General features: G+C 44.0%; 1 protein-coding gene across 1 annotated transcript; it reads left to right on the top strand.

Moving 5' to 3' along the window:
• Window positions 1-148: 148 nt before the first annotated feature.
• LOC139420885 (pre-B-cell leukemia transcription factor-interacting protein 1-like) lies at window positions 149-21806 on the top strand. Its single transcript, XM_071171276.1, has 11 exons — window positions 149-254; window positions 12129-12211; window positions 12383-12473; window positions 16973-17034; window positions 17138-17573; window positions 17714-17950; window positions 18207-18230; window positions 18868-18920; window positions 19025-19141; window positions 19271-19505; window positions 19889-21806. The coding sequence occupies exons 2-11, from the start codon at window positions 12155-12157 to the stop codon at window positions 21661-21663; spliced, it is 3087 nt and encodes a 1028-aa protein (XP_071027377.1). The 5' UTR covers window positions 149-254; window positions 12129-12154; the 3' UTR covers window positions 21664-21806.
• Window positions 21807-23864: the final 2058 nt, after the last annotated feature.

Raw genomic sequence — 23864 nt, 5'->3', positions numbered from 1 at the left:
CCCACTCTTATCACCTGCGAGTGTCAATCAATTTGAAAGTGTGCCCATTGAGCGACACGAGAGAGCGATTATCATTGGCGAGATGGGCAAGGAGGGGTGGGACGTCAGAGAATGCCCTTCCCGGTTGGACAAGAGAGCGTGGCTCACGCAAGTGTCAAAGACTTCCAAGTTCCGAAGTTGGGTGCATTCAATTAATTTGGCAGAAAGGGATTTACACACAATTGCCATTTATAAGGGAACCACCGCGTTCAGAGGTAAGTGCAGTACATTTTCTAATGTTACGTTAGATGTTACCGTTTCCTGGTTCTCGACAGAGGTTAAAGTAACTATCTGGATTTTTCGGTGGAAGGGATTCAAGTTTTTCATAGTAGGTTGGCAGAAAACAGGTTTTATTTTCAACTGACTAGTACATGTTTTATAACGGATGTAGTAAAGTTTCAGTATTATTTAGTTCTATATTGTGTTACCACCGATGGTCACAATGTTTCACTCGATTATGATTTTTATTTTTCTAAATGGTTCATCAGTGGAGATGCCGTGTGACAGTTGACATTTTAGAGTACACACCTTCTTTGTCGACACTGAGATGGGTAATATACAAATTAGGTGTCAGGGAGCGATGATTCATTGCCAGGCTTAGGTTGAACACTTGTCTAGTCGATGTTATGCTGTAAATGTTTAAACAAGGCCAGCAGTGTAGCGTTGTGACCATTTTTGGTAATTTTATTTCCCCGAGACACAGATAAATATATATAATAGGCTGTTGGCACACAGACGGAAGAAGCATGTGACAACTCAAAAATAAATGTAATTAAAGATGAAAGAGAATGAGAGAAACTCGTTTCAAAGCACATCCTCTATTACCCATGCCTATTTAAGCAAATATAAAGAGGGAAAAGTGCAGTTTGCAGTGGACGCCTGTATAGGCCAAGTGTGCTACCACTGGCGCCGAAGCGTTTGTTAATTTGTGAAGTTGATGGGTCAAGAGTGTGCGTCTCAAGTTTGCTACTCTGTCGAGAGCTCCATGGCTGCCAAATTAATACACCACTTCAGAGGTTTTGTCTAGAAAGGATACAGTTTTAGTTCAAATTGACTTTTCGTAGCAGGTTTCAGATAATTTATGCAGCAGGTTGGGCGAATGAAAATAGCAGGTTAGGTGAATTAGGTTAAGTTTAGGAAAAGGTTTAGGAGTTAGCTAAAATGCAACTTTTGACTTCAATTTGACAAAAGCTGTATCCCTTCTAGACATGATCCACTTCAGAGAGCGCGTACGGAAGAATGAGGTTATCTTTCATTGACACCATTTTTACAAATGTTTTTCTTTAAACAAGCTAGATTTATTTTATATAGAATTCTAGGCTACATACATAGGTCTAGAGAATATTTACTATTTACAGTGGCTATTTTAACATGTACATCTTGGTGGGGCAAATAATATATATATATATATATATAATTATACCAACAATACATTAATTGCACTATAGTGGTGACAAACAGTGCTTTCTTTTCAGCACCGTGGAGTGAATCCTTACCACTGCTACTGTAACAGTATAACTTTAGACCGTTCCCTCGCGCGAACCAGGGACCCTCTGCACACATCAACAACAGTCACCCACGAATCTGTTACACTCACCCCCCTTTTGACCTCGTCCTTTTTCGCAGCAACCAGTGATCCGGGTCAACAGCATCAATATAACAGTATAACTTTAGACCGTCTCTTCGCCCATACCCGGGCACCAGGGATCCTCTGCACACAACAACAGTCACCCACGAAGCATCGTTACCCATCGCTCCACAAAAGCCGTGGCCCTTGCAGAGCAAGGGGAACAACTACTAGGTCTCAGAGCAAGTGACTCAGATTGAAACGCTATTTAGCGTGCACCACCGCTAACCGTTTCACATCCGTTACACTACACCTGGCTATCAGCGGAGTCTCGTCTGGCAGCGACAGTTAATTCAGCCTCATTTGCTGTATTTTATGAAAACATAGCTGATTTGGCTGACTTGCTTAAGGATCAGCGCCCGTCAATGGGACAGTTGTAAATCATGCAGCGCGTTATGTCAAGAATGCAGATTTTAGAGAAAAAACAAATGTCTGTACATATTTTACCCTTATTTAACCAGGTAGGCTAGTTGAGAACAAGTTCTCATTTACAACTGCGACCTGGCCAAGATAAAGCATAGCAGTGAAACGCAAACAACAACACAGAGTTACACATGGAATTAACAAACATACAGTTAATAATACAATAGAAAGGGTCTATATACAGTGTGTGCAAATGAGGTAGGATAAGGGAGGTAAGGCAATAAATAGGCCATAGTGGTGAAATAATTACAATATAGCAATTAAACACTGGAGTGATAGATGTGCAGAAGATGAGTGTGCAAGTAGAGATACTGGGGTGCAAAGGAGATAAATAAATCAATTAACAGTATGGGGTTGAGGTAGTTGGATGGGCTATTTACAGATGGGCTACAGTGCCTTGCGAAAGTATTCGGCCCCCTTGAACTTTGCGACCTTTTGCCACATTTCAGGCTTCAAACATAAAGATATAAAACTGTATTTTTTTGTGAAGAATCAACAACAAGTGGGACACAATCATGAAGTGGAACGACATCTATTGGATATTTCAAACTTTTTTAACAAATCAAAAACTGAAAAATTGGGTGTGCAAAATTATTCAGCCCCCTTAAGTTAATACTTTGTAGCGCCACCTTTTGCTGCGATTACAGCTGTAAGTCGCTTGGGGTATGTCTCTATCAGTTGCACATCGAGAGACTGAAATGTTTTTCCATTCCTCCTTGCAAAACAGCTCGAGCTCAGTGAGGTTGGATGGAGAGCATTTGTAAACGGCAGTTTTCAATTCTTTCCACAGATTCTCAATTGGATTCAGGTCTGGACTTTGACTTGGCCATTCTAACACCTGGATATGTTTATTTTTGAACCATTCCATTGTAGATTTTGCTTTATGTTTTGGATCATTGTCTTGTTGGAAGACAAATCTCTGTCCCAGTCTCAGGTCTTTTGCAGACTCCATCAGGTTTTCTTCCAGAATGGTCCTGTATTTGGCTCCATCCATCTTCCCTGTCCCTGCTGAAGAAAAGCAGGCCCAAACCATGATGCTGCCACCACCATGTTTGACAGTGGGGATGGTGTGTTCAGGGTGATGAGCTGTGTTGCTTTTACGCCAAACATAACGTTTTGCATTGTTGCCAAAAAGTTCCATTTTGGTTTCATCTGACCAGAGCACCTTCTTCCACATGTTTGGTGTGTCTCCCAGGTGGTTTGTGGCAAACTTTAAACAACACTTTTTATGGATATCTTTAAGAAATGGCTTTCTTCTTGCCACTCTTCCATAAAGGCCAGATTTGTGCAATATACGACTGATTGTTGTCCTATGGACAGAGTCTCCCACCTCAGCTGTAGATCTCTGCAGTTCATCCAGAGTGATCATGGGCCTCTTGGCTGCATCTCTGATCAGTCTTCTCCTTGTATGAGCTGAAAGTTTAGAGGGACGGCCAGGTCTTGGTAGATTTGCAGTGGTCTGATACTCCTTCCATTTCAATATTATTGCTTGCACAGTGCTCCTTGGGATGTTTAAAGCTTGGGAAATATTTTTGTATCCAAATCCGGCTTTAAACTTCTTCACAACAGTATCTCGGACCTGCCTGGTGTGTTCCTTGTTCTTCATGATGCTCTCTGCGCTTTTAACGGACCTCTGAGACTATCACAGTGCAGGTGCATTTATACGGAGACTTGATTACACAGAGGTGGATTGTATTTATCATCATTAGTCATTTAGGTCAACATTGGATCATTCAGAGATCCTCACTGAACTTCTGGAGAGAGTTTGCTGCACTGAAAGTAAAGGGGCTGAATAATTTTGCACGCCCAATTTTTCAGTTTTTGATTTGTTAAAAAAGTTTGAAATATTCAATAAATGTCGTTCCACTTCATGATTGTGTCCCACTTGTTGTTGATTCTTCACAAAAAAATACAGTTTTATATCTTTATGTTTGAAGCCTGAAATGTGGCAAAAGGTCGCAAAGTTCAAGGGGGCCGAATACTTTCGCAAGGCACTGTATGTACTGGTGCAGTGATCTGTGAGCTGCTCTGACAGCTGGTGCTTAAAGTTAGTGAGGGAGATAAAAAAAAAAAAATGCAGTTCATTCCAGTCATTGGCAGCAGAGAACTGGAAGGAAAGGCGGCGAAAGGAGGAATTGACTGTTGGGGTGACTGTGAAATATAACTGATGGAGCGGGGGCTACGGTTGGGTGCTGCTATGGTGACCAGTGAGCTGAGATAAGATGGGGCTTCAGCTAGCAGACTTATAGATGACCTTGAGCCAGTGGGTTTGACGACGAATATGAAGCGAGGGCCAGCCAACGAGAGCATACAGGTCGCAGTGGTGGGTAGTATTTTTATTTTTAATTTTTTTTATTTCACCTTTTATTTAACCAGGTAGGCTAGTTGAGAACAAGTTCTCATTTACAACTGCGACCTGGCCAAGATAAAGCATAGCAGTGTGAACAGACAACACAGAGTTACATATGGAGTAAACAATTAACAAGTCAATAACACAGTAGGAAAAAAATGTCTATATACATTGTGTGCAAAAGGCATGAGGAGGTAGGCGAATAATTACAATTTTGCAGATTAACACTGGAGTGATAAATGATCAGATGGTCATGTACAGGTAGAGATACTGGTGTGCAAAAGAGCAGAAAAGTAAATAAATATAAACAGTATGGGGATGAGGTAGGTAAATTGGGTGGGCTATTTACCGATAGACTATGTACAGCTGCAGCAATCGGTTAGCTGCTCAGATAGCAGATGTTTGAAGTTGGTGAGGGAGATAAAAATCTCCAACTTCAGCAATTTTTGCAATTCGTTCCAGTCACAGGCAGCAGAGAACTGGAACGAAAGGCGGCCAAATGAGGTGTTGGCTTTAGGGATGATCAGTGAGATACACCTGCTGGAGCGCGTGCTATGGATGGGTGTTGCCATCGTGACCAGTGAACTGAGATAAGGCGGAGCTTTACCTAGCATGGACTTGTAGATGACCTGGAGCCAGTGGGTCTGGCGACGAATATGTAGCGAGGGCCAGCCGACTAGAGCATACAGGTCGCAGTGGTATAAGGTGCTTTAGTAACAAAACGGATGGCACTGTGATAAACTGCATCCAGTTGTCTGAGTAGATTATTGGAAGCTATTTTGTAGATGACATCGCCGAAGTCGAGGATCGGTAGGATAGTCAGTTTTACTAGGGAAGTTTGGCGGCGTGAGTGAAGGAGGCTTTGTTGCGGAATAGAAAGCCGACTCTAGATTTGATTTTAGATTGGAGATGTTTGACATGAGTCTGGAAGGAGAGTTTACAGTCTAGCCAGACACCTAGGTACTTATAGATGTCCACATATTCTAGGTCGGAACCATCCAGGGTGGTGATGCTAGTCGGGCGTGCGGGTGCAGGCAGCGAACGGTTGAAAAGCATGCATTTGGTTTTACTAGCGTTTGAGAGCAGTTGGAGGCCACGAAAGGAGTGTTGTATGGCGTTGAAACTCGTTTGGAGGTTAGATAGCAGTGTCCAAGGAAGGGCCGGAAGTATACAGAATGGTGTCGTCTGCGTAGAGGTGGATCAGGGAATCGCCCGCAGCAAGAGCAACATCATTGATATATACAGAGAAAAGAGTCGGCCCGAGAATTGAACCCTGTGGCACCCCCATGGAGACTGCCAGAGGACCGGACAACATGCCCTCCGATTTGACACACTGAACTCTGTCTGCAAAGTAGTTGGTGAACCAGGCAAGGCAGTCATTAGAAAAACAGAGGCTACTGAGTCTGCCGATAAGAATATGGTGATTGACAGAGTCGAAAGCCTTGGTCAGGTCGATGAAGACGGCTACACAGTACTGTCTTTTATCGATGGCGGTTATGATATCGTTTAGTACCTTGAGCGTGGCTGAGGTGCACCCGTGACCGGCTCGGAAACCAGATTGCACAGCGGAGAAGGTACGGTGGGATTTGAGATGGTCAGTGACCTGTTTGTTGACTTGGCTTTCGAAGACCTTAGAAAGGCAGGGCAGGATGGATATAGGTCTGTAACAGTTTGGGTCCAGGGTGTCTCCCCCTTTGAAGAGGGGGATGACTGCGGCAGCTTTCCAATCCTTGGGGATCTCAGACGATATGAAAGAGAGGTTGAACAGGCTGGTAATAGGGGTTGCGACAATGGCGGCGGATAGTTTCAGAAATAGAGGGTCCAGATTGTCAAGCCCAGCTGATTTGTATGGGTCCAGGTTTTGCAGCTCTTTCAGAACATCTGCTATCTGGATTTGGGTAAAGGAGAGCCTGGAGAGGCTTGGGCGAGTAGCTGTGGGGGGGGGGCGGAGCTGTTGGCCGAGGTTGGAGTAGCCAGGAGGAAGGCATGGCCAGCCGTTGAGAAATGCTTGTTGAAGTTTTCGATAATCATGGATTTATCGGTGGTGACCGTGTTACCTAGCCTCAGTGCAGTGGGCAGCTGGGAGGAGGTGCTCTTGTTCTCCATGGACTTTACAGTGTCCCAGAACTTTTTGGAGTTAGAGCTACAGGATGCAAATTTCTGCCTGAAGAAGCTGGGGCTTTGATGACAAAACGGATGGCACTGTGATCAACTGCATCCAATTTGCTGAGTGTTGGAGGCTATTTTGTAAATGACTTCGCAGAAGTCAAGGATTGGTAGGATAGTCAGTTTTACGAGGATATGTTTGGCAGCATGAGTGAAAGATGCTTTTTTTGTGAAATAGGAAGCGGATTCTAGATTTAATTTTGGATTGGAGATGCTTAATGTGAGTCTGTAGGAGAGTTTACAGTCTAACCAGAATATGTGGACAACTACAAATACCAATTCAGGACCGTCCAGAGTAGTGATGCTGGACAGGCGGGCAGGTGTGGGCAGCGATCGGTTGAAGAGCATGCATTTAGTTTTACTTGCATTTAAGAGCAGTTGGAGGCCACGGAAGGAGAGGTTAGTTAAGTGTCCAAAGATGGGCCAGAAGTATACAGAATAAGTGTCTAATATCGGCTGAAAGCTTAAATTCTTGTTAATATAACTGCACTGTCCAATTTACAGTGGCTATTAATGCAAAAAAATGTCATGCTATTGTTTGAGGAGAGCTCCTAACAATATAACACTTTTTTTCACCACGATAGGTTTGAAAAATTCACCTCTGAAGGTGAAATGTGTACTTCATTCTTAAATCTTGCTCTGATTTATCATCCGAAGGGTCCCAGAGATAACATGAAGTGTCGTTTTGTTAGATAAAATCCTTTGTCATATCCTAAAAAGTTCCATATGGCATGCACAATCAATTTTGTATTTCCACTCGTTATATTTGCAAAGTAAGGAATTTGTGAAAATCTCACCCTAAACGTTGTTTTAACAAGTCAAATCATGTTCATATGTATTCCTCAGAGATCCTAGAAGGTAACAAGACTTCACTATATCGTTACGGGTGTAGTATATCCTAAAGGACACCATATTTGGTCTGAGTGCGATGCCTTAATGGCACGCCGATGACGCGGGCGGTCATCACTTGAGATACTGTATCTTTGTCAAATAAGCACCAATCGGGGGCCAAACAAAGCTAGCTAGATAGCCAGTGAGCTGGGCTTTACGGGAGTATCCGGAAACCATGTATATGTTGTAAAATGTAGCTACTAACCTTGTACGACAACATCAACTTCACACTAAAAGTCTTGTAGTTCACTCATACTTCAAGTTATCCATCTTAAACTTTGCACATTCACTGCTGCCATCTTGTGGACACTATCAGAATTACAACCAGTGATAGCTACAACTGTGACCTTTCTCTTCCATTTCAAAGATGGTGGTAGAAGACCTGTTGTTTTTTTCTTTGTATTTTCTTCTACCATATCCTATTGTGTTTATATTCTCCTACATCCAATTCACATTTTCACAAACTTCAAAGTGTTTCTCTGCTGCCAATGACTGGAATGAACTGCAATTTTATTTTTATTTTTAAATCACTGAAGCTGGAGACTCATATCTTCCTCACTAACTAGTGATTTTTTTAATTATGAGGAGGAAAGGGACCAAATTATTAGGGTGAGTCAGCTTACTACACAACACAACATCTTATCTATAGTATACATATCCCCCTGGAATATTACATTTATGCAGCAGCATATAATGCATTGTTGGACTCACCTTGTTGTGTTGTGCTCACTTGAACAGGAAGGTGACGCAGCGGTCCTTCGTGGGCAATTTCTGTCATCAAACTTTGTCATCAAAGTCTGGCATTCTCTGGATTTATAGTGCTTTCAAGACAACTGGGAACTCAGGGGGGGAAACAAGGTGAGCTCTAGAAAGAGGCCCAAGTCCCGACTTGTTATTTAGAGTTGGATGACCGTTCAAAACGTATTTTCCCAGTCCGAGCTCTTTTAATTTACGTGTTCCCAGTTGTCTGGAACTCACTGAGGTCTGAGATTTCCAGTTCCGGGTTTCCAGTTGTTTTGAATGCTGTATTCAAATTGTTTTTAATAACCTGCCCAGGGACTGCGGTTGAAAATTAGCCGGCTGGCTAAAACCGGCACTTTTACTGAAACGTTGATAAATGTGCACTGTCCCTGTAAAAATAAACTCTAACTGTAGTCTGGGTTGACCGCATGGCCAATGTATTCACCCTTTTATAGCCCATGGTGTTTGAATGTTTATCCTTTTAAGCTTGGAAAAGAGACCCTTAAACCCAGACTTGGACTACACACCCCCTCCACTGAATAGCAGGCTCGTTCCTTCCAAACCACTCATTGTTGAATTTGAAATTTCCAACTTCTTGTGTAATGTTTATGTCCAATTACCGATGAGCAACGATACAGTTTATGTATAATTTCTCTTCATATGACAAGTATTGAAAGGATTTGCCAGTAGATTGTTGACTTGGTTCATGATTTTGACTGCTAGCTAGGACTTTGAAATGTTGACATGATCAGTCCAATCAAAGCTACGGTAGATATGTGATTTGACGACATTTTATCTGTGGACAAAGACCTTGAGCCTTCTTGGATGGGCACCCAAGGGGCTTGAATTTTCAAGCTTTACCTGTAGATTTTGCAGTGACTTAGTGTCCCCATGAGACACCTGCATTTTGGAGCTGCCTTAAGAAAGCAAAAAAGAGGCTATGCGGCTTTATTAACTCAATGATTGTTTGCAAACTGACATTAATGCCAAAATAACATGCAAAAAAAAATCTACATGTGTTATTTGTATATTTTTTAGCTCTGCCCTGAATGACGGGTTGCCACTGCCTCTTTAAATGATCCACAGTTAAGACAGTGGCGCTCCTTCAGAATGCGTGGGCATGTTTGATTCACCAGGGCACTGTTCGCTCTTTCTGTCTTGGAGTCTATCTCATTGGCTCTATATTTAGCTAGGCTAATATCTATATTTAAGTCATTCCACGATATGCTCCACAATGCTCTGTTGGCCCGAGGCGACATTCAGCAGGCCTCTCATGGGAAGACTCTGATTAGAAGACCTAAATGACTGTGGGACAGAGAAGAGACATGGGGGACTGAAGTGTGTCATGCTGTGATCTGACAAAAGTGGCATGATTGAAGATGGTGTCAGACACAATGAAAATAATAGCCCGTATTGGAAGTAGCCCAGAAAGTCCAATTTAATAGAAGAACATACTTTTAAAAGTAGACAGGACACTTTTCCATAGTAACCCCTGTTTCTGCCAAAGCATGCGTCAGCCATTCAGAAGCCAGGGTAGCAACAATGCTAACAACACACACTATACTACTAATGAAGGACTAAATACACTCACAGGAGTGTGCACTTCATGTACACACACACACTTCCTGTGCATGTAAAAACAGAGGATGTAAATGAGGAGTTTAAGCAGCAGAATGAGGAGTGGAACAGTACTGTAGCATACTGATGCTGTAGGGCCTTCAGTAGCAGAATGAGGACAGTACTGTATCATACTGATGCTGTAGGGCCTTCAGTAGCAGAATGAGGACAGTACTGTATCATACTGATGCTGTAGGGCCTTCAGTAGCAGAATGAGGACAGTACTGTAGCATACTGATGCTGTAGGGCCTTCAGTAGCAGAATGAGGACAGTACTGTAGCATACTGATGCTGTAGGGCCTTCAGTAGCAGAATGAGGAGTAGAACAGTACTATAGCATACTGATGCTGTAGGGCCTTCAGTAGCAGAATGAGGACAGTACTGTAGCATACTGATGCTGTAGGGCCTTCAGTAGCAGAATGAGGACAGTACTGTAGCATACTGATGCTGTAGGGCCTTCAGAGATTCAAACCAGCAACCTTTCGATTACTGACCCAACGCTCATAGCCACTAGGCTACCTGCCGCCCCTATAGTGATGAACTGTAATGTAGCATACTGACTCTAAGGCCTTCAGTAACAGAATGAGAAGTGGAACAGTGAACTGTACTGTATCATACTGACTCTGAGCGGATGGTCGGGGGGGCGGAACAAGAAGCCCAAACAGATACTTTTTCTTGCCACTGTATCTGATCGCTTTGGAAATACCTGGATTTCTGCATAAATTGGTCATAAAAGTTGATCTGATCTTCATCCAGGTCACAACAATAGACAGTCTTCTTAAACTAATAACACACAAACAATACATTTTCATGTCTTTACTGAACACACCGTGTAAACATTCACAGTGCAGGGTGGGAAAAGTATGTGAACTCTTGGATTTAATAACTGGTTGACCCTCCTTTGGCAGCATTAACCTCAACCACATGTTTTCTGTAGTTGCGGATCAGACCTGCACAACGGTCAGGAGGAATTCTGGACCATCCCTCTTTACAAAACCATTCTTTATAGTTGGGATGATGTTTTGATGTTTGTGTGCTGTGCCTTTTTTCTCCACACACAGTGTTGTGTGTTCCTTCCTTCCAAACAACTCAACTGTAGTTTCATCTCTCCACAGAATATTTTGCCAGTAGCTCTGTGGAACATCTAGCTTCCCTTTTGCGAACTTCCGATGTGCAGCAATTATTTTTTTTGGACAGCAGTAGCATCTTTCGTGGTGTTCTCCCATGAACACCATTCTTGTTTTATGTATCGTAGATTCGTCAACAGATGTTAGCATGTTCCAGAGATTTCTGTATGTTTTTAGCTGACACTCTAGGATTCTTCTTAACCCCCATTGAGCATTCTACGCTGTGCTCTAGCAGTCATCTTTGCTGAACTTTCTCCATTTACATCAAAGCTTTTAGATATATTGTTGTAACCCTTTCCAGATTTATGCAAGTCAACAATTCTTAATCTTGGGTCTTCTGAGATCTCATTTGTTCGATGCATGGTTCACTTCGGGCAATGCTTCTTGTGAATAGCAAACTCAAATTTTGTGAGTTTTTTTTTTATAGGGCAAGGCAGCTCTAACCAACATCTCCAATCTCATCTCATTGACTGGACTCCAGGTTAGTTGACTCCTGACTACAATGAGCTTTTGGAGAAGTCATTAACCTAGGGGTTCACATACTTTTCAAACCTACACTGTGAATGTTTAAATTATGTATTCAATATAGACAAGAACAATACAATAATTTGTGTTATTAGTTTAAGCACACTGTTTGTCTATTGTTGTGACTTAGAGGAAGATCAGATCAAATTTTATGACTAATTTATACAGAAATCCAGGTAATTCCAAAGGGTTCACATACTTTTTCTTGCCACTATGTTTGACTAAAATAATCATTTCAAACCTTGCTTACCTTTGTGTACAACCACGTCTCTCTGTTATGCATGGGAATCCTTACAACAGACTTATTGAATTAAAATCTCTTGGAGCTGATTTCCTGGTGTTTTTACAGTCTTTTTAGTATCTGTACATAGTCTATAGCAACACTATTCAGGCCCTGGGGGCCTCTGAAAAGTACTGCTGCCTTTCTCCTCTCCCTCTGGCCCTTACTCTATCAATGTAATGTAATCGCCCATGACAGGCACACACTTGGTTTCCCAGGTTTAAATAAGTCGAAGGAAAGAATGAAAACCAGAACTGTGGACCTTGAGGCCAGGATTTCAATATTACTGGCCTACTGTAGGCCTATCTATAGCCTGTGCTGAAGTACTGTGTTTGACTTGCAGGTGCTGGTCAGAGCCACGAGGGGGCAATGTCTGACAACAGTGGTGCTGCCAACAGCAGTAGCTGGACTGTCCTCACAGCTGAGGTACGCTCTCTTTACACTTTAGTGTGTGTGTGTGTGTGTGTGTGTGTGTGTGTGTGTGTGTGTGTGCGCGCGAAATGCAGAGTTTACAAAAGTTTGAGTTTTGAACATTTGTTTTTCAAATGGGATTAATGTGTCACCATATGGGTCAATTAAATAATGTGTGTGTCTCAGGAGACTGTTGCTGAGACACTGAGGCCTGTAGCGGAGGGAACAGAGCACCATGAAAATACACCCAGTCATACTGCTGCAGAGAAACCTACAGGTACACCCAGTCATACTGCTGCGGAGACACCTACAGGTACACCCAGTCATACTGCTGCGGAGACACCTACAGGTACGCCCAGTCATACTGCTGCAGAGAAACCTACAGGTACACCCAGTCATACTGCTGCGGAGACACCTACAGGTACGCCCAGTCATACTGCTGCAGGGAAACCTACAGGTACACCCAGTCATACTGCTGCGGAGACACCTACAGGTACGCCCAGTCATACTGCTGCGGAGACACCTACAGGTACGCCCAGTCATACTGCTGCAGAGAAACCTACAGGTACACCCAGTCATACTGCTGCGGAGACACCTACAGGTACACCCAGTCATACTGCTGCGGAGACACCTACAGGTAGAAACCTACAGGCAGGGAAACCTACAGGTACACCCAGTCATACTGCTGCAGAGAAACCTACAGGTACACCCAGTCATACTGCTGCAGAGAAACCTACAGGTACACCCAGTCATACTGCTGCAGAGAAACCTACAGGTACACCCAATCATACTGCTGCAGATAAACCTACAGGTACACCCAGTCATACTGCTGCAGAGAAACCTACAGGTACGCCCAGTCATACTGCTGCGGAGAAACCTACAGGTACACCCAGTCATACTGCTGCAGATAAACCTACAGGTACGCCCAGTCATACTGCTGCAGATAAACCTACAGGTACACCCAGTCATACTGCTGCAGAGAAACCTACAGGTACACCCAGTCATACTGCTGCGGAGACACCTACAGGTACGCCCAGTCATACTGCTGCAGAGAAACCTACAGGTAGAAACCTACAGGCAGAGAAACCTACAGGTACACCCAGTCATACTGCTGCAGAGAAACCTACAGGTACACCCAGTCATACTGCTGCAGAGAAACCTACAGGTACACCCAGTCATACTGCTGCAGAGAAACCTACAGGTACACCCAGTCATACTGCTGCAGAGAAACCTACAGGTACACCCAGTCATACTGCTGCAGAGAAACCTACAGGTACACCCAATCATACTGCTGCAGAGAAACCTACAGGTACACCCAGTCATACTGCTGCAGAGAAACCTACAGGTACACCCAGTCATACTGCTGCGGAGAAACCTACAGGTACACCCAGTCATACTGCTGCAGATAAACCTACAGGTACGCCCAGTCATACTGCTGCAGATAAACCTACAGGTACGCCCAGTCATACTGCTGCAGAGAAACCTACAGGTACACCCAGTCATACTGCTGCAGAGAAACCTACAGGTACACCCAGTCATACTGCTGCAGAGAAACCTACAGGTACACCCAGTCATACTGCTGCAGAGAAACCTACAGGTACACCCAGTCATACTGCTGCAGATAAACCTACAGGTACACCCAGTCATACTGCTGCAGAGAAACCTACAGGTACGCCCAGTCATACTGCTGCAGAGAAACCTACAGGTACACCCAGTCATACTGCTGCAGAGAAACCTACAGGTACGCCCAGTCATACTGCTGCAGGGAAACCTACAGGTACACCCAGTCATACTGCTGCAGATAAACCTACAGGTACGCCCAGTCATACTGCTGCAGATAAACCTACAGGTACGCCCAGTCATACTGCTGCAGAGAAACCTACAGGTACACCCAATCATACTGCTGCAGAGAAACCTACAGGTACGCCCAGTCATACTGCTGCAGAGAAACCTACAGGTACGCCCAGTCATACTGCTGCAGAGAAACCTACAGGTACGCCCAGTCATACAGTGAGCACCAGAAGTATTGGACGTGTTTTGGCTCTGTACTCCAGCACTTTGGATTTGAAATGAGGTTAAAGTGCAGACTGTCAAGCTTTGATTTTGAGGGTATTTTCATACATATTGGGTGAACTGTGTAGAATTAACAGCACTTGTTGAACATAGTACCCCTAGTATAGGGAACAAATTAACTTCTCAAATCAAAATGTATTTGTCACGTACACATGGTTAGCAGATGTTAATGCGAGTGTAGAACATGCTTGTGTTTCTAGTTCCAACCATGCAGTAATATGTAACAAGTAATCTAACCTAACAATTTCACAACAACTACCTTATACACACAAGTGTAAAGGAATGAATAAGAATATGTACATAAAGATATATGAATGAGTGATGGTACAGAACGGCATAGGCAAGATGCAGTAGATGGTATAGAGTACAGTATATACATATGAGATGAGTAATGTAGGGTATGTAAACATTATATAAAGTGGCATTGTTTAAAGTGACTAGTGATACATTTATTACATCCATTTTTCCATTATTAAAGTGGCTGGAGTTGAGTCAGTGTGTTGACAGCAGCCACTCAATGTTAGTGGTGACTGTTTAACAGTCTGATGGCCTTGAGATAGAAGCTGTTTTTCAGTCTCTCGGTCCCAGCTTTGATGCACCTGTACTGATCTCGCCTTCTGGATGATAGTGGGGTGAACAGGCAGTGGCTGGGGTGGTTGTTGTCCTTGAGGATCTTTATGGCCTTCCTGTGACATCGGGTGGTGTAGGTGTCCTGGAGGGCAGGTAGTTTGCACCCGGGGATGCGTTGTGCAGACCTCACCACCCTCTGGAGAGCCTTACGGTTGTGGGCGGAGCAGTTGCCGTACCAGGCGGTGATACAGCCCGACAGGATGCTCTCAATTGTGCATCTGTAAAAGTTTGTGTGTTTTTGGTGACAAGCCAAATTTCTTCAGCGTCCTGAGGTTGAAGAGACGCTGCTGCGCCTTCTTCACCATACTGTCTGTGTGGGTGGACCAGTTTGTCCGTGATGTGTACGCCGAGGAACTTTACTTTCCACCTTCTCCACTACTGTCCCGTCGATGTGGATAGGGGGGTGCTCCCTCTACTGTTTCCTGAAGTCCACAATCATCTCCTTTTGTTTTGTTGACGTTGAGTGTGAGGTTATTTTCCTGACACCACACTCCGAGGGCCCTCACCTCCTCCCTGTTGTTGTCGTTGTTGGTAATCAAGCCTACCACTGTAGTGTCATCTGCAAACTTGATGATTGAGTTGGAGGCATGCATGGCCACGCAGTCATGAGTGAACAGGGAGTACAGGAGAGGGATATGAACGCACCCTTGTGGGGTTCCAGTGTTGAGGATCATTGGGGTGGAGATGTTGTTACCTACCCTCACCACCTGGGGGCGGCCCGTCAGGAAGTCCAGGACCCAGTTGCACAGGGTGGGGTCGAGACCCAGGGTCTCGAGCTTAATGACGAGTTTGGAGGGTTCTGTGGTGTTAAATGCTGAGCTGTAGTCGATGAACAGCATTATTACATAGGTATTCCTCTTTCCCAGATGGGTTAGGGCAGTGTGCAGTGTGATTGAGATTGCGTCGTCTGTGGACCTATTTGGGCGGTAAGCAAATTGGAGTGGGTCTAGGTTGTCAGGTAGGGTGGAGGTGGTGTGGTCCTTGACTAGTCTCTCAAAGCACTTCATGATGACAGAAGTGAGTGCTACGGGGCGGTAGTCGTTTAGCTCAGTTACCTTAGCTTTCTTGGGAACAGGAACAATGGTGGCCCTCTTGAAGCATGTGGGAACAGCAGACTGGGATAAGGATTGATTGAATATGTCCGTAAACACACCAGCCAGCTGAGCCTGACTAGTTTCCCAGTCCCTGCCGCTGAAAAACATCACCACAGCATGATGCTGCCACCACCATGCTTCACCGTAGGGATGGTGCAAGGTTTCCTCCAGACGTGACACTTGGTATTCAGGCCAAATAGTTCAATCTTGGTTTCATCAGACCAGAGAATATTGTTTCTCATGGTCGGAGTCCTTCAGGTGCCTTTTGGCAAACTCCAAGCGGGCTGTCATGTACCTTTTACTGAGCAGTGGCTTCCGTCTGGCCAATCTACTATAAAGGCCTGATTGGTGGAGTGCTGCAGAGATGGTTGTCCTTCTGGAAGGATCTCCCATCTCCACAGAGGAACTATGGAGCGCTGTCAACGTGACCATAGGGTTCTTGGTCACCTCCCTGACCAGGCCTTTCTCCCCGATTGCTCAGTTTGGCCGGGCGGCCAGTTCTAGGAATAGTCTTGGCGTTTCCAAACTTCTTCCATTTAAGAATGATGGAGGCCACTATGTTCTTGAGGACCTTCATTGCTGCAGAATCTCCCTGTAGATTTTGCGTTGACGTAGTGTCCCCATGAGTGACAGAACACTGACCCATTCACGACCCAACTAGAGAACATTTCCAACCCCTTCGCTCTGTATTTTCCGCTGGCTGCCCCACCACCACAGAAAGCGCTGAGCCTGGCAAAAACACCTGCATTTTGGAGCTGCGTTACTCAGGAAATCTAAAAAGAGACCATGTTTGTATGCAGTGTTATTAACTCAAACTGATATGCAAACTGATATGTGAAACGTATTAATGCCGAAATAACATACAAAACAGGTGGGCTCTGCCCTGCCATGAATGATGGGTAGCAACTGCAATAGTATAACCTACAGGCACTAATACTGTTATACTACTTAACCTCTAACATGTCTGTCTGTCTATCAGAGAGTAGGCCTGGGGAGGATGCAGTGTCTGCTGAAGAGTCTCACTCTGTGAAGCTACAGCAGGTTAGAGTTCCATCTCTATTGACACCCCACCTAGGATCATATCTAGCTAGAGGAAAAACTGACTGGTCTTGGACACTAACAGTTGTTTCACACCCATCCCCAGGAGACCCAGGAAACACAACCAGAGAGAGACAAGGATTACACCCCTGTTGTAGAGAGTCCCACCCATGACCTTCCTTTTGACCCTGCCCCTGGCTCCACCCCTGCCCTTGACTCCACCTCTGCTAGTGTTGCTCTGTTAGAAGTCCCCGCCCCCACAGGGCTTGACCCAAATACACACAGCCAATCCAGAAGCCTCCCTGGGAACCCAGCCCCTCCCATCTCTGACCCTGATTCGTTCTCTGACTCCTACACCCACATTAGCTCCTCCCCCGATCTTGAAGAGCCCCCTGCCTTGCTGCTCAACACTGAGCCACCGGAAGAGGTGGGGCTTGTACAGGAAGCGGAGGGGTATATACAGGATGTGCATCATCATTATGAAGAGGGGCTTGGGCAGGAAGAGGAGGAGTCTGATCTGTCTGAGGTCAGGGCCAAGACAGGTGAGACACAAGGCATCTGTCTGGAGCCCCGTAACAACATTAGCTTCACTGTCACTTCTCCTTAAAATGTAGTTTGTGTGAACTGTCCCTTTAAAGCTAATGTTCAGTGGCTATAACTCCTCTCTTTCTCCCTGGGCCAGACTCCCATCTGGAAGCGGAGGTGGTGGGGGAGGAGGAGGAAGGGGTGTCAGGGGTGAGGAGGAGGAGGGGGTCTCTCCTGGCGGCTCTGGAGCAGATCGGAAGGGAGGAGGAAGAAGAGGAGGAGGATGAGTTCCGGATTCCGCAGCAGAGGGAGCAAGAGGAGACTGGTTTCTCTCTCAACAAGTGCATCCTAGGAGCTGTCATACTGCTGGGCCTCGGAACCATCATCTTCTCAGGTGTGTGTGTCTGCAGTTTCTGTTACTATGGTAACATACAATATTGTTACCTTTAAGTGACCTGTGTACAACCTACACACACCTGTATGTCACCTGTGCCTGTCTCTTCTCTTTGACGGTAACACGATGTGCTTCACATAATGATGAGTGATTAGACTAAAGGGATTTGTCCCCCACATCACAGCTAGTCAGTAGTGTGTTGGTTGAAGTCGTGGACGCAGATAAAGGTGTATCTGAGACTGTATTATGTCTACAGGTGTCTTCATGGACCTGGATGGTGGTAGGTTGTGTGTGTGTGTGTGTGTGTGTGTGTGTGTGTGTGTGTGTGTGTACCAGATGAAAAGAGGAGTGTTATGCGATTAACACTCACATGCTTGGTTGACAGTGCTCTCCATGCTTTCCCAAGATGCACTGCTCTCTCTAGATCTACACTGTATATAATATTACTATTCAATGAATGTTAGAAATTTATATTCGCTTAATGATTTTGTTTTTTGCCCCCTGTGTAACTGAAGGGTTACTTAGCCAATTACAAATGACAAGTGCACGTTGATAATGATAACGTGTGTGTGTGTGCATGCTGAGGGGGCTTTGTGCAGGTGAATGTTGCCTGCCCATCCTCATTACACCATTTGAGTGTGTTTTGATGCATCATGTTGTTTCTCAATGCTTTGATGAGGAAGCTCCTGACATGCACTGATGCACTGTGTTGCATTCCATCCTTGTGTTTTGTTGTCATGGTGATAGTGCATCCTAATGTTTGAGTGATGTGTATTGTCCCCAATGTATTATTTGATATGTCTGTGGTTGTCTCCATTGTCTTTATGATGCATTATACTTGTTATAACTGTGATATAATGCATTTTAACATTCTGTGTCAGTCTTGTGATGCGTTATAACAGCTGTTGTCCTTCCAGAGGGGGACTATGATGCCAGCGAGCTGAGAGAAACAGAGGTGGTGGGAAAACAGGTCAGCCTCTTTCTCTCTATCTTATCCCCTCTAACTTCAACATTCAAATGGTAGTGTGTGTGTGTGTGTGTGTGTAATGTTTGTCTGTGTGTATGTTATCAAAGGAATGGCTGAATCCTGAGGTTCCTCTTCCACCACCTGTAGAAGTTGACAGTACAGACCAACTGAATAAACTGGCTAAAGAAGACCCACGGATAGCTGTACTGCAAGCCCAACTCCTGGTAGGCCCCTCGCTGTCTCTCTCTCTCTTCCTCTCCCCCTCTCTCTTTCTTTCTGACTTAATGTTCAACTGTGTGTGTGTGCTGCCTATATTCTCAAAGGATCCTCTTTTTATTTTTTTTTTAAATCAGGCACAGAAAGAGGAGCTAAAAGTAGCCCAGAAGGAGGCGGAGGATGGAGGGAAGGAGAGAAAGAAGAGGGAGGAGGTGGAGAGGGAGCACGGTAGGCTGAAGAAAGAGATGATGTCACTCCCTGTCCTTCAGAAGGAGAACGAGAGGATGAAGAGAGAGCTGGAGTCTGTTCCTGTCTTACAGAAGGATCTAGAGACACTCAGAGCCACAGTGACTGAACTAAAACACAGCACAGGTACTTAGGAGTAGACCTGGCTTCAAATACTATTTAAAATAATTTACAATACTGTACTTCAGCTGGGCTTGATTGAGAATGCCTGGCACAATAAAATTGTCTTAACTGCAAGCGAGCCCCGCCCACCTGGTACACCAGGCATGCTAAAGCAATCCCTAAAAGTAATTGGAAGATTTCCAGTAGTATTTGAACCCACAGGTCTGTGTAGGAGAGAGGGAGGGGAGTAGGGAATGTGTAGGAGGGAGGAAGAAGACGACAAGGGGAAAGCACTAGCTAGTGACACTAATAGCCACAGTGACTGAACTAGCACACACACACACACACACAACATGTACATGCACACAAACACAAAAATGTCTAATTCTCTTAAATTATTTCCTTAGCCAAAGAAGCAGCATCACCGCCAGTATCTGCCTCTGTCCCGCCCCCCTCTGGCCAAGCTGGGGATGACAGCCAGAACACAGCCGGAACAATAGAGAGGAAGGTCAAGAAACCAGGGAAGGGAGAGAAAACAGAGTTGAAGGAAGAGAAGACGGATTGGAATAAGGAAGAGAAGACTGATTGGAATAAGGGAGGGAAGACTGATTGGAATAAGGGAGGGAAGACTGATTGGAATAAGGGAGGGAAGACTGATTGGAATAAGGGAGGGAAGACTGATTGGAATAAGGGAGGGAAGACTGATTGGAATAAGGGAGAGAAGAAGGATTATAAGGTTGAAAAAGAGTGGAGAAGTGGAAAATATGACCAGGAGAAAGAAGGAAAAGAGGAGAAAGAGTGGAAGAAGAAAGAAGACAAGAAGGGAGAATGGAAGAAAGATAAATCTAGCAGAGGGGATGAGGGCAAACCATGGAAGGACAGAGGAAACAAGATGGAATGGAAGGAGAAGAGTGAGAAAAAAGACTGGAAGGTGGAGAAAGATTGGAAAAAGGAAAAACTTGAAATATGGAGTGATAGCAAGGAGTGGAATGGAAAAGAGGACACAAATCTAAGAAAAGGAGGTTGGAATGAGGGCAGGGATGAGTGGAAGGGAGAGAAGAATGGAAAAGAGGAGAAACATCTAAGGAAAGGGGGTTGGAATGAGGGCAGGGATGAGTGGAAGGGAGAGAAGGAATGGAAGGGAGAGAAGAATGGAAAAGAGGAGAAAAATCTAAGGAAAGGGGGTTGGAATGAGGGCAGGGATGAGTGGAAGGGAGAGAAGGAGTGGAAGGGAGAGAAGAATGGAAAAGAGGAGAAAAATCTAAGGAAAGGGGGTTGGAATGAGGGCAGGGATGAGTGGAAGGGAGAGAAGGAGTGGAAGGGAGAGAAGAATGGAAAAGAGGACAACAATCTAAGAAAAGGAGGTTATAATAAGGGCAGGGATGAGTGGAAGGGAGGGGAGTGGAAGAACGACAAGGATGACTATAAGGACCTTGGCAAAGGATGGAAGGAGAGAGGAGAGAAAAAGGAGTGGAAGGGAGAGAAAGATTGGACAAAGAAAGACAGAAAGAAAGACGTCAGTAAAGAGTGGAAGAGTAAGGACAACAGGAGAGAAAATGAGTGGTCGGATGGAAATAGAAAGATGGAAGGATTGAAGGAGGAGAGAAATGGTGGAAACTGGAAAAGGGACAGGGGGAATGACAAGTACGAGAAGGACCACCACCACCACCACTACTCTAAGGAAGGGCAGAAAGAGAAAGAGAGGATAAGGAGAGAAAAGGGCCCTCCCCAAACCCACCGCAGACCTCCCCTTGAGCAACCTGACTACTGGAGTTACCAGAGAGAACGACTGCAGCACAAACCCAACCCTCAAACCCACTGCAGTTCAGTGGAGGCCTGCGCTCAGGCAGAGGGGCTGCTCCCTGTCACCATGCCGGAGTTTGAGGCCCTGCTCCTGGGTTACCTGGTCAAGGCAGAGAGGGTGGGGGTGGAGGCCTCCAAGAGGGAGGAACTCAGTAAGCTAACCAAGGAGTTCTTCAGTGACGGAGTGTTCGTTCACGACCAGATGAGCTTCAAGGACTTTGTGGAGGATGTGGATGACATCTTAGAGGATATGGTGGAGGATGAGGAGGTAGAGGAGGAGGTGGATGACTTTGAGGAAGAGGCAATGAAAAGGTTTTCAGTTCCAGGGGGAGGAGAGAGGGAGAAGTGGAAGAAGGATAGTGGGAGAGGACGGGTGTGATGGAGTGAGAAAGGGAGTCAACGCATGTCAGGAGGAGCAGAAAGATAAAGGTGGAGGAAAATAGATGGATGTGCTGCAAGGTAGAATTTAGGAGGAGCAACACACACACACACACACATACACACACATACACACACATACACACACATACATATACATATATATATATATATATATATACACTACCACGGTTCAGAAGTTTGAGGTCATTTAGAAATGTCCTTGTTTTTGAAAGAAAAGCACTTTTTTTTGACCATTTTAAAATCAAATTGATCAGAAATACAATGTAGACATTGTTAGTGTTAACAATGTTAACATTAACAATGTCTACACTGTATTTATAATGAATTTGATATTTTAATGAACAAAACATTAGCTTTTCTTTCAAAAACAAGGACATTTCTAAATGACCCCAAACTTTTGAACGGATATATATATATATATATATATATATATATATATATATACACACACACCGTCTTGTATATCTAACCTTGTATAACTAACCCATTCAAAATTCTGTACCCTAACATTAATCCTTAAACCTAGCTCCTAACCCTGAACTTAATTCTAACCATAACACTAATTCTAACCTTAACCCTAAACCCCCTAGAAATAGCATTTGACCTTGGGGACTAACAAAATGTTCCGAGTTGGTCAAATTTGTTTGTTTACTATTCTTGTGGGGACTTCTGGTCCCCACAAATATAGTGAAACACGTCCACACACACACACACACACACACACACACACTATCTACTAATGTCTTTAAGCTTATGCTATTTTCCATTTCAACAGTTTAAAAGTCTGAATAATGTATTACACACAAACACACACACCTCAGGCATTCATTTCAGAGGGATCTGTGAAGTTGTTGATGGGAGTAGAGAGAGAGACTAGCAGGCCAGTGGCACTGAGGAAACAGAGGTCCATCCAGCAGTCTTAACATAGCTAGTCGGAGGGGACTAGAATGTGTCTCTCAATGGCCAATCCCAAATCAACCCCTCACCTAACCTCTTACTGTCCCCAAGCACATAGGAAACCAAACCACCCAGGATCGCTAGCCTAAAACAGTGGTGTAACACTGTTTCATAAAGAGGAGTGTGTTTCCGCTGTAGATTACACTATGCATTGTGCACTGCCAAGTTAACCCTTTCACTGGCGGCATGTAGCTTTCATTCATGTCAATCATTTCCGCTAACTTATTTATTAATAACTTTATTTTTGTTTGTGAGACGTGGTCTTTAAATGTCATTTAAGGATAGATTTACAAAGTGACTGAAGTACTGAGGGCGTGATGGTGATGCAGGTCTTTATTTTCATGTCAATGTTCAACAGGTTGTAAATAGTGCAATAAAACACCACACACTTACAAAACATTTGAATGATATATTCTATTTAAAATAAAATAGAGGATTTTATAAATGTCAGAAGGCACAGTAACTTGCTTTGGAGACACTGTAATATGATGACCATGCATCCATCCTTTTGGGTAAAGAGGGAATGTATTGAAACACTAAAACGTCTTTACTTTTGGATAAAGAGGGAATGTATTGAAAACACTAAAACGTCTTTACTTTTGGATAAAGAGGGAATGTATTGAAAACACTAAAACGTCTTTACTTTTGGATAAAGAGGGAATGTATTGAAACACTAAAACGTCTTTACTTTTGGATATGTTGCAACAGTTATTATGAAGCAAAATGCTCATGGCACTTAAGATAAGGATTGTCTTCAGGAAAGAAAACAGTTGGATGTTGTGGTTCAACTTTACTTTACAGTCCTGTATTTACCAGGTATTTACTTAAATAGTAGAATGATCATTACATCACAATAACCACCTAATAACAACTTTTGTATTATAATTTTTTAAATATTCATTGTAATAGTTTCTAATTCTGTTGAATTCTTTGAGATAAGTGCCAAAAGGTATGTCTGTTACCAGAGTTTCATAGTAAAGACCAGGTAGATAGATACCAGTTGAAGCAGGGCTGTAAAATAAAGTCTGACTGATGCCCTATGTTTACATGATGGTAACTGTGTAAATCTGATGATTGACAAGCCCATATCCACTCATTAAAACATTGATTGAACGGACATTCAAGTTGAACCACGTGGGCTTACAGAGGTATCGTTGAAAACTCCACTTTGTGTGATTTAAATGTGCAGATGTAACATTTGATAAAAGCAACCTAATAAAT

Source organism: Oncorhynchus clarkii, chromosome 2 (genome assembly GCF_045791955.1).
Source record: "Oncorhynchus clarkii lewisi isolate Uvic-CL-2024 chromosome 2, UVic_Ocla_1.0, whole genome shotgun sequence".
Classification (NCBI taxonomy): Eukaryota; Metazoa; Chordata; class Actinopteri; order Salmoniformes; family Salmonidae; genus Oncorhynchus; species Oncorhynchus clarkii.
The sequence above is the reverse complement of the archived record's forward strand: the minus strand, read 5'-3'. Positions and strand labels throughout refer to the sequence as shown.

Coding starts and splice junctions, on each gene's coding strand:
- LOC139420885 (XM_071171276.1), top strand. CDS start 12,155: ATGTCTGACAACAGTGGTGCTGCCAACAGCAGTAGCTGGACTGTCCTC. Junction 12,212..12,382: donor GGACTGTCCTCACAGCTGAG/GTACGCTCTCTT, acceptor TGTGTGTCTCAG/GAGACTGTTGCTGAGACACT. Junction 19,506..19,888: donor TGAACTAAAACACAGCACAG/GTACTTAGGAGT, acceptor TTATTTCCTTAG/CCAAAGAAGCAGCATCACCG.